Source organism: Aptenodytes patagonicus, chromosome 14 (assembly GCF_965638725.1).
Source record: "Aptenodytes patagonicus chromosome 14, bAptPat1.pri.cur, whole genome shotgun sequence".
Lineage (NCBI taxonomy): Eukaryota > Metazoa > Chordata > Aves > Sphenisciformes > Spheniscidae > Aptenodytes > Aptenodytes patagonicus.
Window position 1 is genome coordinate 1,767,763 of NC_134962.1, and position 9,212 is coordinate 1,776,974.

At 56.3% G+C, this 9,212-nt stretch overlaps 1 protein-coding gene across 2 annotated transcripts; it reads left to right on the top strand.

Annotated features, from left to right (window-relative positions):
• The first annotated feature begins 368 nt into the window (after positions 1–368).
• TNFRSF6B (TNF receptor superfamily member 6b) lies at positions 369–7,985 on the top strand. Of its 2 annotated transcripts, XM_076351793.1 has the most exons (5): positions 369–446; positions 582–761; positions 1,321–1,699; positions 3,950–4,147; positions 7,073–7,985. In XM_076351793.1, exons 2-5 carry the CDS (start codon positions 720–722, stop codon positions 7,348–7,350), a joined length of 897 nt encoding a protein of 298 aa, XP_076207908.1. In that variant the 5' UTR covers positions 369–446; positions 582–719; the 3' UTR covers positions 7,351–7,985. The 2 variants fall into 2 exon arrangements, with proteins under 2 accessions (XP_076207908.1, XP_076207907.1); XM_076351792.1 differs by having other exon boundaries at positions 370–761.
• The last annotated feature ends 1,227 nt before the right edge of the window (positions 7,986–9,212 follow it).

Genomic DNA, 9,212 nt, shown 5'->3' on the forward strand with positions numbered 1-9,212 from the left:
GCCGGGAGCCTGGGAGGGGATGAGGGGGCCGGGCGGGCCGGGATGCCGCCGGCCGCTTGCGCAAGAGGGGTCTTTCCCGTGGGTTGGGGCTATAAAGGTGCTGCCCGCCGAGGGGAGGGGAGCGGCGCGGCGCGGTGAGGGCTGGGGATGCGGGGCGGGGAGCCGCTCCCGGGGGATGGGGTGGGATGGGGAAGGAGGGCAGCCGCTCCCGGGGGATGGGGATGGGATGGGGATGGGGATGGGATGGGATGGGGATGGGGATGGGGATGGGGAGGGCCTCGGCCGCTGCTCCGCCACCCCGCCCGCTTCTGCCCCCTCCTTGGCCGCTGCTGCGCGTCCCGCCTGTCGCCGGGCTGGAGCCGGGAGCGCTTACGCACGTCGGGGCGATGAGTGCGTCAGGAGCGGGGTCGCAGCCTTCCACCGGCGAGCCGCTTCGCTGCCGCGCTGTAAGGCTCCGCTTCTGTCCCTGGGCTGGGGAGCGCCGGCACCTCCCCCGGAGGAAGGACTGTTTGAAAAGCAGATGAGAAAACTCAGCCTTTCATAACAGTCCTCGCCCGTCTCTCTCTCTTTCTGCTTTAAAGCTGGACGGCTAGATCAGCGCTGCTGCTGCAGAGAGGAGCTCCGACTCAGCCGCTGTCCTCGGAGCCGGTGCCAGCCTCGGAGGAGCCCCCTCTGCCTCCCCAGGTTTCTGATCGTGGCGCTCGGAAGCCCTCGGTGCTATGCTATCCTGCCACGTGCCGAATTTAAGGCATCCATCCAAGGTAACGTCCCGTCCGCTCTTCAGGTTGGGCAGACACGCTTTGACAAGGAAAGGGAGGATAAACCAGACTCTGGGGTTCTCCGGTCCTATGCCAAGGATCTGGGTTTCCCAAAAAAGTTGAGAGTTCCTATGGAGCACGTAATGTACTTGCTAGTTTGGAAAACTTCCCTTCTGCTTCTTGACCTGCAAAGGGCTTGCCCCAAATGGTGGGGAACTGACTGGGGTGAAAGGAGGAGAATGCGCTAGAGCTGCTTTTAGTACCGAAAAAGGGAAATGGGGTTGCGAAGGCACCACAAAATGGGTTTGAGAAGCATCGTTTGGGAAGGATGCTTTGTCACCTGGGATGGCAAGCGGAGGGCGATGGGGAGGCACGTGGGGGGCAGCGGCTGGTCCCCAGTACCACCGTTGCTTTGCTGCTGGGGCAGGGGGAGAGCATGAGGTGGGAGAATAATTTCTTGCATCTACGACGGTAACGAACGCTGTAACGCAGCAGCTGCGTTTGCTGCTTCTGCCTCTGCGAGAGGCCGAGCTAAGGGCTCTTTGCACTGTCTTTGCTGTAGTGGATGTTTGCCCCTCTCCTCCTCTTCCTGGCTGAGCTCGGCTGCGGCGCCCAGCCCACTTACCAGTGGAAAGATGCTGTGACAAACGAGAAGCTCACCTGCCAGCAGTGCCCGCCGGGGACCTTCGTGGCACAGCACTGCACCAGGGACAGACAGACGGTGTGCGAACCCTGCCCGGATTTGCACTACACTCAGTACTGGAACTACCTGGAGAAGTGCCGGTACTGTAACGTCATCTGCGAGGAGAAGCAGGTGGAGGTGCAGCAGTGCAATTCCACCCACAACCGCGTCTGTCAGTGCCAGGAGGGCTACTACTCGGAGATGGAGTTCTGCATCAGGCACTCCGAGTGTCCGCCGGGCTCCGGCGTAGACAAACTGGGTAAGTAGCCTAGCCAGGCGGCAGCGGTGTGCGAGCTTGCGAGGCTCTTTTCATCCCGAAATCTCTGCTGGAGCTAAAAATCGAGGAGAAAGCAGCCGATGATTGCCCATAGTCTGACTTTACTCCCTTTTCGCTTACCAGCGCAGTGCTGTCCTTGCTGGCGTGTGAAACTGCTCCTGGCCTCTTTTCCAAGGAACGGTTTGTTTGGGTTTTCCCCCGCTTTCGCTTTGAAAGCCTTTGAGATCCCGCAGCACCACGCTTAGATGGGACCCGGCAGTCCTGGTTGCCTGCTTCACCTGCCGCAGCAGGCAGAGCCGGGCCGTGATTCACCCATCCCTGGAGCAGCAGCTCACCCTGCCAGGGCTCTCGGCAGGTGGAAAGGTCCGAGCGGCTCCTGCTCCTCTGTCAGCTCCCTTCTCCTTGCAGGCAGGTAGCCAGGGAGTAGGGAATGCTAATTATCTGGACCGAAAAGGGCTGCTAATGATACAAGGGCAGGGCTGGTGAATGTGTGTAGCTCTGGGGTTGGGTTTTGCAGTTTTTATTGAGCAATTTTGAGAGGCTGTGTTCAAAACATGAAATGGATACACGGACAGGTTCCAAAGCAATAAAATCAGCCTTGTTTCGATTCACGTCTGAGGGAGATTCACGAGTCCGAGACTCCGTCCCCTGGCGAGATGTAAGTCACGAGAGATTTTAGGGGGTTTATTTTTCTGTTGTTTCCTCAGCACAGATTTATCTGGTCCCTTAGTTGCCCCCATTTGTATGTGTGCAAACTTTCTAAAAATACAAGTTGCCTGCGAGCAGGTTTCCCCCTCACTCTCCTCTGAATCACCGAGGACCGGGCTCTGCCTGGAAACTACAGCTGGTTATAATAAAACAGCCTGGGCAGCATCAGCAAAACCAGCATTATCTTGCTTGATGCTTTCAAATGCGGAGGCTTTTGAAGTCCTTCCATGCACGGCACAGAAGAGCTCCAGGCTTGCAGGCCGGAGGAGGAATACCTGTTGTCTTCAGCTGATGCTTATGGTTGAGGTTTGGGGTTTAATTTTTCTATAGGACCTGACCGTTACAAAATGCAGTAATGCAGCAATGGTGAATTAGGTCTCCAAACAACATGGGGAAACCCTTTGAAATTAAACATCAAATTTGGCTGGAGGGTTGGCTGTAGGACTGAGGAGCCATGTGAGCAAGCTGGGGCATTTGAGGAGAAGTTAATTTTTTGTTATTATTATTATTTATTTACAAGTGGCTTCTTGCGTGGGGAATGATGGCACCCCAGCCCAGACATCTGAACCCCACAGCAAGGACCAAATATCCAGTGTGGGTGGGCAGAGCCCTGGGGCTGTGAGCGCTTGTGTCTGGACGGGGACGATGTGGACCCTGTGATTGCAGGGCCGTGGGCAGACCTCGCTGGCCTTGGGGTTGGACGGGTGCTTTGATCCGTGTGCGGTTCCTCCGGGGCCGTGGGCTTTTGTGGATTTCCCATTTGCAAATATTGACTCGGGTGTTGGGTTCATCAGCTGGGCCGGCTAGGACATCTCCCAGCGAAGCCAAGGCGACGGCCTAAAGTGGGTTGCAACAGGGTAGAAACCTTGTTTTTAACTAGATATGCGAAGAGGAGATGAAAAGGGGTGTGAAATTTGCTCCCGTCAGGGCCGTTCCTTCTTCTCCCAAGGAATGCGCAAGACACCCTGGTGCGATCTCGCTCACGTGGCTCCGTGCCTGTGAAACAGCAGCGGGTCTGGCCCGGAGCCTGGGTGGGAAACTGCAGCGCTGCAAAAGCGAGCAGAGCTTTCACCTTCTCAGCGACTTTTACTTTCACTTGGCCAGGAGCTTCCTGACTCTGCTGTGAATCAAAGGGCTGGTCTGGCACTCAGCTCACCCATCGTCCCAGCTGGTGTCTCCTACCCAGGAGGTGGCCCTCTTCAGTAGCAGATGGGATCTGGGTGGGTTAGGGTGGTGTCTGGAGGCTGGCGGCAATTTATCAGCACGTGCCAAAAGCTTTGGCTTGGGAGACGACTGGGGAAAGCGTTGCTGTGTGCCCTACAAGTGGATGCACGCTTCCCAGGGGAGTTGCAAGCAGCGATCATTTCCAAAACATCACCCTCGTGCTCGAATTGGTGTCGGGCACTCCTTGCCCTGCCGGCATCGGCCCCAGCGCCAGCCCCTGCTCCCTTGCCAGCTCGTCACCGCAGAGGAGTGTGGCTGGGGAGGGGTAGGCTGACGGTCCCCTTGCCTCCCCGCGCGCAGGTACCCCCTTCGAGAACACCCAGTGCCGTGCCTGCCCCCGCGGCTTCTTCTCTTCCTCCAACTCCAGCACCAAGCCGTGCCAGCCGCACCAGGACTGCGAGCAGCAGGGGAAGGTGACCAACGTGCAGGGCAACCAGTATCACGACACCCTCTGCACCTCCTGCAGGCTGGGGAGAAGCAACAGCACGCAGGGACCAGGTGAGCCACGGCTCTGCGGGCGGAGGGGGGATGCCGGGACCACGAAGCTGCCAGGGCGAGAGCACACTTTCTGGCGACTTTTCTCTACTTAGATGCAAAATGAGGTGAAATAGCTTGTAAAAGTATGGAGTGATCCATAATTAATAGTAATTATGGACAAAATACAGACTGTCTGCCGTCCTCCCCCTCCAGGGTCGGTCATGTAGGGCAGGGGCAGGGTACAGGGCTTAAGCAACGGCCACTGCTCAGCCAGAACAAAGATCTGGCAGTGAAGTCCTGCCAGCTCTTACCAGGGACTGGGATAACTGGGGATGCCGGGACACGAGGACAGTTTTGGCAGCCGTTCGGCTGTAACTGATAGCTCGCAGTGATAACCGGTGGCTGGCGGTCATGCAAACAGATGTGGTGTGAAGGGCTGTGCCACCCAGCTCGGCTCCTGGCATGCCTCCTGCGCTCACGTCTCCCGGACTTTCAGCCTGTTTTCCAGGAAGCTTTTACTGCGGCCGCAATCTTGTCTCGTGCAGGTTGAATGGAGCAGAGTCCAAGGTTCATTGGAGCTGATATAGGGTGGATTTTGACCTGTTAGGTGAAAAAATAGAGACGTGGTGTCAACTGTGTCACCGTGATAGTGCAAACATAGCGCTGAGCCTCGGCGGAGGCTGAAGGTTGGGCAGGAGCCGCCAGCGGGCACAGATCATAGAATACCAGGCTGGAAGGGACCTCAAGGGTCATCTGGTCCAACCTTTCTTGGCAAAAGCACAGAGCAAAGGAGCAGGGGACAGCGATGGGCTGGCTCCGGGGGTGCTTTGTAACATGCACCCCAACAAGTTAGGGGATGAGAAAGGGACTGAAAACCATCTCGGGGGCCTGATGTCAGTTGAGGTGAGGCAGGCAGCCATTCCGAACCACCCACTCTTACCCTGAGCATCCAGCCAAGATACATGGGAGACAAATTCAACGTGACTGATCTGGGTGCCGGTGAACCTGCACCCTTGGACTTCCAAAAAAAAGAAAATATAATAATCAATCGTAGCGCCATAGAACAGCCCAGGCTGGAAGGGACTTTGAAAGTTCATCGGTCCAACCTTTCATGGGGAAGGGAGCCTGGATGAGATTATCCGGCACCCTGTCCAGCCATGTCCTGAAAACCTCCAGCGATGGGGACTCCACTGCGTCCCTGGGGAGGTTGTCCCAGTGATCGACTCTTCTCACTGTAAAAAAATTAATTTCTTCCATCAAGACGAAGCTTGAGCTTCAATAAGAGCTTCTCCTCCGTGGTGACACAGCAAGGAGGCTGTTCCCCCCGGCAGCGTGCGAGAAGAGCTCTTGCCTTTCCATCCTTTCCCGGCACAGCCAGCGCGGGGCACTTCTCCGTACGAAGCCTGACTCATGTCACGAGCTCCTCGCCAGGAGCGTGATCCCGCCGGAGAGAGGAGATGGAAAGCTCTGTCGTCAGTGGGATGCCGTCCCGGGGGGGGGGGGCCGGTCAGGTGAGAGCAGCGTCAGCAGCACGTGTGCTGCGGCTCGTTAGGCCACGGCACCCGTGGCCAGAACGGCCTTTCAGCTATTTATAGAGCGAGAGGAGACCCGTGAGCAATGGGAGCCGAGGGGTATTTTTAACTCTAGTTTGTCATGATTTCACTGGGGAGGCACGTGGGCTCCTGCCTTCCTCCCTGCTGCAACGGCAATTGCAGGAGCAATTCAGTATAAACCCCGAGTTTGCAGGAGAGGCAGAGTCTGGGCAAGGGAGCCCGACCCACCCCACTATAACCAGTGAAACCGTTCCCCGTTTACAATGGCACAAAACCGGACTAGTCTTTTCTTGACCGAGTAATCGCTTGGCCTTGAGCTCTTGAAAATTCTTTGTGATTTCATTCCTTATGCTGGACACGCTCCAGCAGCGCTTTCACCAGCTGGGACCTGGGTCTGTCCAAAAGCCCTGGTCGGGGCTGCGCTTGGGGCTTGTCCTGTCCCGAGATGTAAGAATGTGCATGGGAAAATAGAAACTTTCAGGAAAAATAACATGTGTAAATACTTACTGCGATTATTTCAGTTTTTCTGGAGTTTCCCTCTTCCCCTATTCCCCAGCAGGGAGGAGCATGGGAAAAGGTATATTTACTTCTTTCAAAATTAAAGGAACTTTTACACGTTGTTTTCTAACTGCCCTGCATAGGAAGGGCTGCTGCTGGGAAATCCAGCCTTCCCCGCCTTCCAGGGCAGCTGGCTGGCAGAGACGGGCCTTGGCCAGTTCACGGTGCTGTATTTGGTGCTTTCCTCCTTCTTCTTCCTTCCAACCTCACTTTTGCCACTTGCAAAACGCTTATTCTGACCTGTTTGTTCCACTGCGTACCTGCCGGCGGCGCGAGCCGGCTGTCCTCCCTCTTCCCCCCTGACTTAGGCAAAGGGTGAGCCTGCTGGAAGCCAGGTGCTGCTGCATCCTCGGGCAGGGGCTCGCCCTCTGCCTGGGCACCCGCCTGCATGGGCAGAGCTGGGCAGGCGGTCCCCAGCTCGTGTTCATGGATGTACGTGGCCGTGTGAGCTAAAATACCCTCCCGAATCTGGAAGATGGGTTGTGAGGGGCAGGTTTCCCGGCGGGGCTCACTGGGCTGGGACCCCCGGCCCGAGCCGTGGCTGGAGAGCAGTGCCCAGGTGAGGACGGTGTCATAGACTCACGGAATGGTTTGGGTGGGAAGGGACCTCTCAAGGCCATCTAGTCCAACCCCCCTGCTGCGGGCAGGGACATCTTCAACTAGATCGGGTTGCTCAGAGCCCCGTCCAGCCTGGCCTTGAATGTTTCCAGGGATGGGGCATCCACCACCCCTCTGGGCAGATGTCCCACGGAGAGGCTCGGTAGGGCTGTGACCTGCTCTCCTGGTGTCCCACGGTCACCTTCCCGTTAACCTCCAGGCGGTTTTCTTCCACCAGCTCTAGGAGACGACGACTGTGAGCAAGCCATGATAGATTTTGTGGCATACCAGAACATCCCCATCAGAAAGCTGAAGCGCCTGCAGCAAATCCTGGAGCGCTCGCCGAGGAAGCAGGCGCTGGGGACCAGGGCAGCCATCCAGGAGAAGTTCAGGGCTTTCCTCACCCACCTGAAAGAGGGACACTACGAGGTCACCAAGGAGCTGCTGGATGCGCTGCGAGCTGCCAAGCTGCACTCCGTCGAGGAGAAGGTCCGCGAGCGCTTCCTCCTGCATTGAGAAAATGAACTGAACTTTTCGGGTGGTTTTTGTTTTGTTTTGTTTTTCTTCTGTGGCTTCATTAATTTATTAATCTTTCCAAACCTAACTAGAAATGCAGCGTAGAGATGAGTGATGGGTCAGAGCTGAAGTGTGCTGTGCCAGCTGCGGTGGGTCCTGCTCTGCGTGCGGCTGTATCGCTGCCTCCGGGATGGGATGCGGTGAGCAGCAGCATCCCTGCGCCAGCGGCCGGGCTGGGAGCTCCCTGGGTGCCGGCCGCGGATTTTCCAGCACTCAGCAAGGGTCAATGTTTTATCAGAAGAGAAACGTGCGGCCAGGGTCATTTTTTCTGGGGAAGAACCCAGCTCCCCCTTTTTAGACAACTGTCTGGCTTTGTTTTAAACTGTGTGGGTTTGTTTTTGTTGGGTTTTTTTTAGTTATTTAACAGTATTTCCCACAGAGGATTCATTTGCATTTGTTTGTCATGCTTTGTTTTGAGAAAGGAGTTTACTGCTGAGACACACGTTGGGTGTGGGATGCCCCTGGAGTCACTGGTACAGCCAGCTTTAAATTTATTTCTAAACTACCTGGTTTTATACCATGTGTGAGAGATGTTTTCTAAAGAAAGAAACCAAAGAAGTTATTTTATTATACGATTCTCTGTCACCAGAGTCCTTTCCTAGTCTCATTTGGAGGAGAGAGGTGGTGTTGCGAGTCCCAGACCATCATCTTCCGACTCTGCTCACCCTTACCTGCTTTTCGCACGTGCTTCACCCCATGATCACACAACCCCAGCCATCCCCATGACACAACAGCACACCGAAACCAGCCTCCGTGAGCCACGGCAAGGCCGCGTGTGAGCGGGATGTAGCCTCTCTGCGTTGGGATTTGCCGCCAGCGCGGCCAGGGTGAAGCTCACATCTCTTGGGTCAACCCAACCGTGTCACCCTGAGCCCCGGGTCTGTCCCCAGACCCGGCCAGATGCTGCGGCAAGCGAAGAGGCGCTTGGTCAGCCAAGAGCCGCGCCTTGGGGCACTTGTGCTGACTGCAGGCGGGGTTTTTTTAAGCCTTGCAGATGTCACTTAGGGAAGTCAACAAGGGTGACCCTCTCGGGCATTTTCCAGCCCGTAGCAATGATGACACATAGCCTGCATCTGCCTTGAATGAGTTTGGCTTTTTTATAGCTCTTTTTTTAGCTGAGTAGTTGCCAGGAATTTGTGGTTCAAAAGCAGAATATTTCCCCCCCGGCTAGGAGCTGTTAAAAGCACTCTGAAACATGTGCTATGTGGAAGTGGCCCCACACTTCCCCTGTGCGAGGAAGGCTGACATAACCGGGTACAAGAGGGGATTTTAACCTCCCCTTGCTGCCCACAGACATGTCCCGGGCTCTTCCTGCTGCACTGACAAGTTGTTCATCCATGGGGGCTGGATGAACGGGGCTGATCCTGGGGGCAGCGCTTGCCTTTCCGCTCCTCCTGGCTGCTCCGCAGCTCCGGAGTCCCTGGACGTCTGCTTGCACCTGCCTGGCTCTGCAGACTTGCAGCTGGCGATCCCAGACTTGCAACCGTCTCACCCCGGTTTTGGGCTCTGGGGATGAAGCAGTTCAGTGATCCTGACATTGCCCTGGGTCAGTTCAGCCAGGGACAAAAAGAAGCAAATGGCTGAAAAGCAGCAGAGGGGACCCCTCGCTTGCACCTCTGCGTTGAGCCAGGACTGATCCTGGCAATCCCCCCGCAGCTTTGTCAAGCCTGGCCTTGAAATCCTACAAAGGAGGCTGCACCGTAACTCCCCTTGCCAATGCTCAATTATCACCAGGTCTAACCTCTGCCCTGCTGAGCTGCTTTATTCCACGCTCAGTCCCCAAGCGTGACTTACTCTGAGTC

Coding starts and splice junctions, on each gene's coding strand:
- TNFRSF6B (XM_076351793.1), top strand. CDS start 720: ATGCTATCCTGCCACGTGCCGAATTTAAGGCATCCATCCAAG. Junction 762..1,320: donor ATTTAAGGCATCCATCCAAG/GTAACGTCCCGT, acceptor TCTTTGCTGTAG/TGGATGTTTGCCCCTCTCCT. Junction 1,700..3,949: donor CTCCGGCGTAGACAAACTGG/GTAAGTAGCCTA, acceptor CCCCGCGCGCAG/GTACCCCCTTCGAGAACACC.